The sequence below is a fragment of the Anomaloglossus baeobatrachus genome, chromosome 1, assembly GCF_048569485.1.
Source record: "Anomaloglossus baeobatrachus isolate aAnoBae1 chromosome 1, aAnoBae1.hap1, whole genome shotgun sequence".
In the NCBI taxonomy this organism is placed as follows: domain Eukaryota; kingdom Metazoa; phylum Chordata; class Amphibia; order Anura; family Aromobatidae; genus Anomaloglossus; species Anomaloglossus baeobatrachus.
The window spans coordinates 77,819,539-77,830,964 of record NC_134353.1 but is presented as its reverse complement, the minus strand read 5'-3'; the positions used below and the strand labels follow the sequence as shown (position 1 = coordinate 77,830,964).

At 49.2% G+C, this 11,426-nt stretch overlaps 1 protein-coding gene across 1 annotated transcript in view; it reads right to left on the bottom strand.

Moving 5' to 3' along the window:
- Positions 1-11,426, bottom strand: part of EVC2 (EvC ciliary complex subunit 2) — a 223,451-nt gene that overhangs the window by 172,618 nt on the left and 39,407 nt on the right. Inside the window, exon 6 of the mRNA XM_075346882.1 lies at positions 10,436-10,545. Coding sequence (XP_075202997.1) covers positions 10,436-10,545 — 110 coding nt within the window. The remainder of the gene's footprint in view (positions 1-10,435; positions 10,546-11,426) is intronic.

The window sequence follows — 11,426 nt, the reverse complement described above, 5'->3', positions numbered from 1 at the left end:
AGAGTTGAGAAAACTCTCTGTAAGAATGAACTAAATTGTCATCTGCCAGAAGGGGAAGGAGTCTGATTCTGTTCAGAGTCTGCTTCCTCCAGATCAGTGTTAGCTTTAAGAAAAAATGGAAGCAAAAAGTTATAAAAAGGTCTTTTTTTTTCCTAAGAAACTCTATATATTACTTTGAAGGAGTTTACCTGGAAGGCAAAAAGAACGATAAAGAAAATGCCATTATGAATAAATGACTAAATATATTTAATTAGCGATTCACACTTGTTTTGTTTAGGGAGGTAATTACTGTAGTTCATTAAAATTGACTTTTTAAAAGGTCAGGAACACGTCAGAATATTAATAGGACAGGTGAAGCTCCACTACTGTGACCAAGAAATAGCTTGACAGCATATGATATAGCTTATCTTTAAGTCACAGCAGCCACTCAGAATTCAGAAAGACAAGGTGGACAGCAGTGTAAGCAGCCTCTTGTTTTCCTCTGCGCCCCTGGTATCTCCAGGGGTTAGATCAAAAAGATAGCATGGGCAGCATTGTGAAAACACTCTTCTTAGCTGGCCTCATATCTCCAGTATTAAATCAAAAAGACATGATGTACAGTAGTGAGAGCAGCCTCTTCTTATGTTTATATCCTTGGTGTTGCAAGTATTAGACTAGAAAGACATGGTGGACAGCAGTGTAAGCAGCTTCTTCTTAGCTCAAAACGCTGGTATCTTTTATTAGAATATTGGATTTTATTAGATCAGAAAGACAGGGTGGACAGCAGTGTGAGCAGCCTCCTCTTACTTCATCACTCCTAATATCTCCAGTATTAAGTCAGAAAGACAAGGAAAACAGCAGTGTGAGAACCTTCTTCTTATCTTTACACCCTGGATTCGCCACTATTAAATCAGAATGGATAGTAATTTGAGCAACCTCTTTTTACCTAAGTATATCCAGTACTAGATCAAATAGACAGGGTAAACAGTGGTTTGAGCAGCATCTTATCATCTCTGGACCCCTGGTATTTTCCAGTATTGAATAAGAAAGACAGGGTGAACAGCAGTGTGAGCAGTGTCCTCTTACTTCAACACCCCTACTATATTGAGTATTTAATAAACAAAAGCAGTGGACAGCAGTGTGAGCAACTTGTTCCTACCTTTGCACCCCTGGTATTTCTAGTATTAGATAAGACAGGCTGGACAGCAGTGTGAGCAGCGCCTTCTTACCTTAGCACACCTAGTATCTCCAGTATTAAGTCAGAAAGACAATGAGGACAGCAGTGTGAGCATCCTCTTCTTACCTCATCACTTTTAGTATCTCCAGTATTAGATCAAATTGACAGGGTGGACAGCTGTATTAGCAGCTTCTTAACTCTGCACCACTGATATTTCCAGTATTAGATACGAAAGACAGAGAGGACAGCTGTGTTAACAGCCTCTTCTTACCCCAGCACCCCTGGTATCTCCAACATGAGATCAGAAACACAGAATGGAGAGCAGCGTGAGCAACCTCTTCTTACCTCCGCAATCCTGGTTTCTCAAGTAATACATCAGAAAAATAGGGTGGATAACAGTGTGAGCAGCCTCTACTTACCTCTTCAATCCTGGTATCTCCAGTATTATTTCTGATAGACGGGATGGACAGCAGTGTGAGCAGTCTCTTCTTTCCTCAGCACACCTGGCATCTCCAGAATTAGATCAGATAAACAGGGTGGAAAGCAGTGTGAGCAGCCTCTTCTTACCTCTGCACTCTTGGTATCTCCTGTATTCAATCCGAATATCTTCGTACAGATGAAGGGAGGGGGCAGGAGCTTCCTACACATGCTCACAGGCACCTTTCCTATTAACACTCTAAGGCCTCATTCCAACTTCAGTATTTTTGCATCAGTGTTTGTATACCAAAGCCAGAAGTGGAACTTATTGAGAAAAACTGTAATTAAAAGATTTACACCTGTTCTATTCTGGTATTGACATAAAAATACTGATCAAAAATACTGATGTGTGAATGAGGCCTAAGACAGGTGTCTCTACTACAGTCATAGCCAAAAGTTTTGAGAATGCTACAAATATTAATTTTTACAAAGTCTACTGCTTCAGATTTTCTAATGGCAATTTGCATATACTCCAGAATGTCATAAAGAGTGATCAGCTTAACAGCAATTACTTACAAAGTCAATATTGGCTAAGAAAATGAATTTTAACCCCCAAAACACATTTCAACATCATTGCATTCCAGCCTTAAAAAGAGCAGCTAACATTGTTTTAGTGATTGTTCCATTAACACAGGTGTGGGTGTTGATGAGGACAGGGCTGGCGATCAATCAGTCATGATTAAGTAAGAAAGACACCACTGGACACTTTAAAAGGAGGCTGGTGCTTGGTATCATTGTTTCTCTTCAGTTAACCATGGTTATCTCTAAAGAAACACGTGCAGCCATCATTGCTCTGCGCAAAAATGGCCTAACAGGGAAGAGTATCGCAGCTACAAAGATTGCATCTCAGTCAACAATCTATCGCATCATCAAGAACTTCAAGGAGAGAGCTTCCATTGTTGCCAAAAAGGCTCCAGGGCACCCAAGAAGGACCAGCAAACGCCAGGACCGTATCTTAAAACTGTTTCAGCTGTGGGATCGGACTACCAGCAGTAGCTCAGCAATGGCAGCAGGCTGGTGTGAGTGCTTCTGCGCGCACTGTGAGGCGGAGACTCTTTGAGCAAGGCCTGGTTTCAAGGAGGGCAGCAAAGAAGCCACTTCTCTCCAGAAAAAACATCAGGGACCGACTGATATTCTGCAAAAGGTACAGGGAGTGGACTGCTGAGGACTGGGGTAAAGTCATTTTCTCAGATGAATCCCCTTTTCGTTTGGGACATGTGGAAAACAGCTTATTAGGAGAAGAAGAGGTGAGCGCTACCACCAGTCTTGTCTCATGCCAACTGTTAAGCATCCTGAAACGATTCATGTGTGGGGTTGCTTCTCAGCCAAGGGAATCGGCTCACTCACAGTCTTGCCTAAAAACACAGCCATGAATAAAGAATGGTACCAGAATGTCCACTAAGAGCAACTTCTCCCAACTGTCCAAGAGCAGTCTGGCGCCCAACAATGCCTTTTCCAGCATGATGGAGCACCTTGCCATAAAGCAAAGGTGATCACTAAATGGCTCATGGAACAAAACAGAGATTTTGGGTCCATGGCCTGGAAACTCCCCAGATCTTAATCCCATTGAGAACTTGTGGGCAATCATCAAGAGACGGGTGGACAAACAAAAACCAACAAATTCTGGCAAAATGCAAGCATTGCTTATGCAATAATGGACAGCTATCAGTCAGGATTTGCTCCAGAAGTTGATTGAGAGCATGCCAGGGAGAATTGCAGAGGTCCTGAAGAAGAAGGGTCAACACTGCAAATAAAGAGAATTTTGTTTACTTACCGTAAATTCTTTTTCTTATAGTTCCGTCTTGGGAGACCCAGACCTTGGGTGTTTAGCTTCTGCCTCCGGAGGACACACAAAGTACTACACCTAAAAGTGTAGCTCCTCCCTCTGAGCTTATACACCCCCTGGTGAGCCAGTCCCAGCCAGTTTAGTGCAAAAGCTGAAGGAGAATAGCCACCCACAAGTAGAACAGAGCAAGAGCCGGAACAACCGGAAACTCTGTCCACGACAACAGCCGGTGAAAACACGCGGAACAAGGAAATTGCCAACAGGCAACAGGGAGGGTGCTGGGTCTCCCAACACGGAACTATAAGAAAAAGAATTTACGGTAAGTAAACAAAATTCTCTTTTTCTTTATCGTTCCTTTGGGAGACCCAGACCTTGGGATGTTCCAAAGCAGTCCCTGGGTGGGAAATAAACAGAAAAACTAAGAAGTAGGCAGAACCTAACTTCACAAATGGGCGACCGCCGCCTGAAGGATGCGTCTGCCCAAGCTCGCATCTGCCGAAGCATGAGCATGCACTTGGTAGTGCTTCGCGAAGGTATGCAGGCTAGTCCAAGTGGCAGCCTGACAGACTTGTTGAGCCGTAGCCTGGTGCCTAAAAGCCCAAGAGGCACCGACAGCTCTGGTCGAGTGTGCTTTGATCCCCGGCGGGGGAGGCGCCTGCGTACTCTGGTAGGCGTCCGAAATGGTCGACCTAATCCAACGGGCTAAGGTCGGCTTAGAAGCAGGGAGGCCCTTGCGCCGACCTGTGGTTAGCACAAAAAGAGAGGTGCACCGCCTAAGCGCAGCGGTGCGAGACACATAGATCCGGAGAGCACGCACCAGATCTAGAGTATGTAGAGCTTTTTCAAAGCGATGAACAGGGGCCGGACAGAAGGAAGGTAAGGTAATGTCCTGGTTAAGGTGGAAGGGAGAGACCACCTTAGGAAGAAAGTCCGGAGTCGGACGGAGAACCACCTTGTCTTGATGAAAGACTAAAAAAGGAGACTCCGAGGAGAGCGCAGCTAAATCAGAGACTCTCCTGAGAGAAGTTATGACAACCAGAAAGGCCACTTTCTGTGAAAGACGATACAAAGAAACCTCCCTAAGAGGCTCAAAGGGGGGTTTCTGCAAGACCGTGAGCACCAAGTTAAGGTCCCAGGGGTCCAAGGGCCGCCGGTAAGGCGGAATGATGTGAGACGCGCCCTGCATGAAGGTGCGGACCTGAGCCAGCCGAGTGAGACGCCGCTGGAACAGAACTGACAGAGCCGAAACTTGTCCCTTGAGGGAGTTGAGGAACAGTCCTAGCTGCAGACCGGACTGTAGAAAAGACAGAAGAGTCGGCAAGGAGAATGGCCAAGGAGAATGGCCGGTAGACCGACACCAGGACAGGAAAATTTTCCAAGTCCTCTGATAGATCTTAGCGGAGGAAGACTTGCGAGCCCGAGTCATAGTGGAGATGACTTCTGGGGGAATACTAGAAGCCGTCAAAATCCAGGACTCAAGAGCCACGACGTCAATTTGAGGGCCGCAGAATTCGGGCGGAAAAACGGACCTTGCGAGAGTAGGTCTGGACGGTCCGGGAGATGCCACGGTATCTCTACGGACAGTTGGAGCAGGTCCGGATACCAAGCTCGCCTGGGCCAGTCCGGAGCAATGAGGATGACTCGACGACCCTCCATTCTGATCTTGCGCAGGACTCTGGGCAAGAGAGCTAGAGGGGGAAACAAGTAGGAGAGACGAAACTGGGACCAGTCCTGAACCAGAGCGTCCGAGGCGAAGGCCTGAGGATCGTGGGAGCGAGCCACGTAAACAGGAACTTTGTTGTTGTGACGGAATGCCATTAGGTCCACGTCCGGAGTGCCCCATTTGCGGCAGATCGACTGAAATACTGCCGGGTGCAGGGACCACTCGCCACTGTCCACGCTTTGACGGCTGAGGTAATCTGCCTCCCAGTTGTCCACGCCTGGGATGTGGACTGCGGATATGGTGGACCTGGAGTCTTCCGCCCATTGAAGGATGCGTTGTACCTCCGTCATTGCCAGGCGGCTGCGTGTCCCGCGTTGATGATTGATGTAGGCAACCGCTGTCGCGTTGTCTGACTGGACTCGAATGTGCCTGCCCGCCAGCAGGTGGTGAAATGCTAGGAGAGCTAGAAGCACAGCTCTGGTTTCCAGCACATTGATTGAAAGGGCTGACTCGGACGGAGTCCAAGTGCCCTGTGCTCTGTAGTGGAGACATACCGCTCCCCAGCCGGATAGACTGGCATCCGTGGTGAGAATCACCCAGGGCGGGGCCAGAAAGGAGCGCCCTTGGGACAGGGAGAGGGGCCGAAGCCACCACTGAAGAGAGCTCCTGGTCCATGGCGACAGAGCCACTAACTTGTGTAAGGAGGAAGGCCGCTTGTCCCAACAGCGGAGAATGTCCAGCTGCAGGGGGCGCAGATGGAACTGGGCAAAGGGAACAGCCTCCATGGACGCCACCATTTGACCCAGCACCTGCATCAGACGCCTGAGGGTATAACGGCGGGGCCTCAGGAGAGAGCGCACCGCCAACTGGAGTGACAGCTGTTTGTTTAAGGGCAACTTCACAAGTGCCGGCAAAGTCTCGAACTGCATCCCTAGGTACGTGAGACTCTGGGTCGGAGTGAGAGTGGATTTGGGAAGATTGACAAGCCACCCGAATTGGGCTAGAGTGGCGAGAGTGAGCGAGACACTCCGCTGACAGTCTGCGCTGGATGGAGCCTTGACTAGAAGGTCGTCCAGGTAAGGAAGCACTGCCAACCCCTGGAGGTGCAGAACCGCAATCACTGCTGCCATGACCTTGGTGAATACCCGAGGGGCCGTGGCTAACCCGAAGGGGAGAGCCACGAATTGGAAATGATCTTCTCCTATTGCAAAGCGTAGCCAACGCTGGTGTGAAACTGCAATTGGCACATGTAGATAGGCATCTCTGATGTTGATGGACGCTAGGAAATCCCCTTGGGTCATTGAGGCAATGACTGATCGCAGAGACTCCATGCGAAAGTGCCGCACCCGAACATGCTTGTTGAGAAGCTTGAGATCCAGGATGGGCCGGAAGGTACCGTCCTTTTTGGGAACTAGGAAGAGGTTTGAGTAAAAACCTCTGAACCGTTCCCGGGCGGGAACTGGTACAATTACTCCGTTGGCCTGCAAGGCTGCCACGGCCTGTGAGAAGGCGGCGGCCTTGGAGCAGGGGGGAGTTGAGAGAAAAAATCTGTTTGGCGGGCTGGAAGAGAATTCTATCCTGTAGCCGTGAGAGATGATCTCTCTCACCCACTGATCGGAGACTTGTTGAAACCAAGCGTCGCCAAAGTGGGAGAGCCTGCCACCGACTAAGGACTTTGCTGGAGCGGGCAGAGAGTCACGAGGAGGCTGCCTTAGTGGCAGGACCTCCTGCGGTCTTCTGTGGACGCGCTTTTGGGCGCCAGTTGGATTTCTGGTCCTTAGCTGAGTTAGCGGACGAGGCGGAGGGCTTAGAGGACGACCAGTTGGAGGAACGAAAGGAGCAAAACCTCGACTGATTCCTACCCTGGGCAGGTTTCCTGGTCTTGGTTTGTGGCATGGAAGTACTCTTCCCGCCAGTAGCTTCTTTAATAATTTCATCCAGCTGTTCACCAAACAGCCGGGAACCCGCAAAAGGGAGCCCAGCAAGGTACTTCTGTGAAGAAGCATCTGCCTTCCACTCTTGAAGCCACAAGACCCTGCGGATAACGAGGGAATTAGCCGAAGCCACCGCAGTGCGGTGAGCAGCCTCTAGCATGGCAGACATGGCATAAGATTTAAAAGCTGAAGCCTGAGAAGTTAAGGCAACCATCTCGGGCATAGATTCCCTGGTGAGGGAATGCATCTCCTCTAGAGAGGCAGAGATGGCTTTGAGAGCCCACACTGCTGCAAAAGTCGGGGAAAACGCGGCCCCCGCCGCTTCATACACGGATTTGGCCAGAAGGTCAATCTAACGGTCAGTGGCATCCTTAAGGGAAGTGCCATCAGCCACCGACACAACGGTCCGGGCTGAGAGTCTAGACACCGGAGGGTCTACCTTTGGGGAGTGAGCCCACTCCTTGACCACCTCAGGTGGAAAGGGAAAACGGTCATCAGCACCACGCTTTGGGAAGCGTTTGTCAGGACAGGCCCTGGGTTTGGTCACAGAGTTCTGAAAACTGGAGTGGTTAAAGAACACACTCTTTACTCTCTTAGGCGAGGTAAACTGGTGCTTTTCTGCCAGAGAGGGTTGCTCCTCTGATACTGGCGGATTGAGATCCAGTACAGAATTAATGGAAGCAATCAAGTCACTAAGTTCTGAGTCACCCTCGGAACGATCAATGGGGCACATGGAGTTAGCCTCCGAGCCCCCTGTAAAGGTATCCTCCTCATCTTGCGAGTCAGCTCTTGAATCAGAACCGCGGGATGAGGAGGGAGGGGAAACCCTGCGGCGCCTCTTAGGAGGACGGGGTCTGTGCCCTGATGATGAATCCTCTGTGAGCTCCGGTGGACGGAGGTCAGATGATAGGGATCCTAAAGGACCCTTAGCAAGAGCATTAGAGGCACCCTGTGATGGGGGCTGATGCATATTCATCAAAGTCCTGGACAGAAGTCCCATGGACTCAGCAAATGACTGTGAGATAGACCTAGAGAAGGACTCTACCCAGGCCGGGGGTTCAGCCACAGGTGCAGAAGCAGCCTGAGAGACCACTGGGGGTGAGACTCCAGGCTGTGGCACCTCCAAGTTAGAGCAGACATCACAATGTGGATAGGTGCTCGGTTCAGGCATCAGGAGCTTACATGCAGCGCATGCAGTATAAAGCTTTGGAGCCTTGCTCCTCGTGTGAGACATGCTGCTGGAGTAGGGACAACTTCTACAAAGAGAATGAACCCCAGGGAGTATATACAGAGGTCGACAACCAGAGACCGGCTGTGGCTTACCAGACCGCTGGAAGCGGTGTTGTGTGCCCTCCAGATCCCGAAGCCCGGACCCCCAATGCACAGCACCTCAGCAAGGATGCAGAGTGCAGGATGGCCCAGCGCAGAGTGAACGCCGTCCAAGAAAATGGCCGCCGGAGCGAAGAGAGGGGGCGGGACAGGGGGCGTCCCTGTAGGAAGGCGGGATCTGGAGGGCCATAGAGACCTGCAGGGGAGGAGTCACTCACAAGCAGTGGGGAGTGTCCCTCCCCTGTGCAGGACGGCCGCCGGGAGGAACCGTGCCTGTCCCTCTGCATGAGTGACATGCGAGGGCAGGTTACAGAAACTAGGCCTCCTTCGAAGCCGGGGCCTAAATTTGAGCAGCGAGGCCGACGCGCAGGCACCATCGGCGCAGTTCTCGGGCGAAAGCCAGAGAACCCGCCGGAAATGCCAAAAACAAGTACAGCAAACACACTCTCCCCATACAATAAAGGACAGAGACCCCAAAGTTTACATATGAACGTCTCAGGTACTTAGCTGCTGAGACACAGGGCCAGGTCCCTGGGGATGAGTGCTCCGGTCCAGCAGAGTCCTGAAGGGGCTGTGGACGGAGACCGGTCTCCTGCCAGGCATGAAGACCGCGCTGGCTCCCACTTCAATCCAGAGCCCAGGAGGGATGGTGAAGGAGCACGGCATGTAAGGCTCCAGCCTTGGAAATCAACCTTACAACACCACCGACACAGTGGGGTGAGAAGGGACATGCCGGGAGTCGAGACGTGGACCCGCACTTCTTCAATCTCTTTCCAAAAATCAAAAAATCATATGAGAATGCATGTGTGGATGTATGCCTACTGAACACAAAGCGATAAACTGGCTGGGACTGGCTCACCAGGGGGTGTATAAGCTCAGAGGGAGGAGCTACACTTTTAGGTGTAGTACTTTGTGTGTCCTCCGGAGGCAGAAGCTAAACACCCAAGGTCTGGGTCTCCCAAAGGAACGATAAAGAAATTCACTTGCTGCATTAACTCATTCTAACTGTCAATATAACCTTTTGGTACTCATAATATGATTGCAATTATATTTCTGTATGTGATGTAAACATCAGACAAACACAAATAAAAACCAGAGGGCAACAGATCATGTGAAAATATAATTTTGGTGTCATTCTCAAAACTTTTGGCCATGACTGTACAGTGAGTAAGCAATTACCTTTCTATATTAAATGAGTGTGATTTGCAAATTTATGGAATTTAATTACATTTTCTTTCATTATTTTTATTTCTGGAAAACCCCTTTAAGGCCTGTTTTAGACGTCAGTGAAAAACACCGACGTTTTTCACTGACATGTTAAAAATGCATATGTACCTCCGTGTGCCGTGATTCACGGCACACGTGGGTTGTTCATGTCCATGTGATCCGTACTCCCGTGATTGCACATGGACGTATGCTCACCTATCCCGTTTCTGATCTCTATGGTGCTAAAGTCTCTAGCTCTGCAGCATCCGACCCCCACTATCTCTCACCTCTGCAGCTACTTCCGGGTCGGCTGTGGCTGCATACATGAATATGTATGAGCCAACCAGGAAGCTGCAGAGAGCAGAGGCAGAACACAGCGTCGCTGGAGAAGGTGAGTTGAAAATGTTTTTTTCATTGTCAATGTACGTTTTTTTCTGGTACGTGTTTCACGGACCACATCATAGTGTGGTCTGTGGGACATCAGTGATGCCAGAAAAAAACGGACATGTCTCCGGGCGGCAATCACGGCCACGCGGGTACGCCACACGGAGACATGGTCAGTGAAATATCACTGATGTGTGAGCAGACCCATTGATTACAATGGGTCTGCGTATGTCAGTGATTCTGGTACGTATAAAAACTAGCACATACGTACCAGAATCCCTGACACTGACGTCTGAAACAGGCCTAAGACTGCTATTAACAACCTTTTTTAAGGACATTTGGAATGAAAATTATTCCAAGAATAACCCCTTCAGATGTCATTACGTTGATCATTGCATATAAACTCCATGAGTTCCTTTAAGAAGACATCGAGTGTTGTTTTTCTAAAGATTTCTTCTTAATGCCGAAGAAAAAAGAAAGCCATGTTTGGTTAAGTTTACCTCTGAAGAATTCTGAAAGGTTATCACAGCAGGAAGGGAGAACACCGGCCCGGCTGCGGCCTCTTTTGTGTTTAGTGTCGCAGTGTATGATACTTGGAAGGAGTCTCCGGCTGCAAAATGAAAACACAGACCATGAAATTCTCCATAAAGACACATGAATGCTTCCTTTCTCTCCATTTTATACCCGCAGATGACATTTGGAGTCCATGGCCTGTGCTCGTTCAGACTCTAATATATCCAGAATTTATTGTCTTTTCTTACCCGAGAAAGGTTACCGCCATGTTTTCTATGGCTTGATTTGTGCAGTTAAAGTTGATGTTCTTATTGATACCATTTTGGGGAATACACAACATTTTGAATTACTTTTATTACCTTTTCTGGAAGGTGGAGTTTCGGGGTTGCTTTTGATTTTTTTTACGTTGTTCACGTGAATTTAAAAAAAAGGGTATATCGTATTTTTCATTTTATAAGACGCACCAGATTATAAGACGCAAAATTTTGAGATAAAAAAGGTTAAAAAAATGGGGTCCATCTTATACTCCGGTGTTGTCTTACCGGAGGGGGCGCACCGGTGGTGGAGTGGAGTCACAGGAGGCAGGGGCAGTGCTAGTGGGGGCTGTGCTGGCTGTGTGCAGCAGCCCGGTGCAGCGAGTGTCCCAGATTCTCTGTTGGCAGAGCGGGCTTCAATGAAATGGTGCCCGAAGCTACGCGTGTGCAGATTGAGCTCTCAGCTCAATGACAACATCTTGAGCCGAGAGCTCAATCTGTGCACGTGCCGACTTCTGGCATCATAATTTGAAGCCATTATCTGGGACACCCGCCGCACTGCCCTGCTAAGCACAGCCATCACAGCCCACCCGCAAAGACAGATAGCCAACACAGCCAGCCGGACGGCCAGCATACACATAGAGAGGCAGGCAGCCAGCTGGCCGTCCTGCTGCCAGAGTGCAACGGTCTCCTTTTTGTTACTATGTTTCATGTTCAGTTTGCA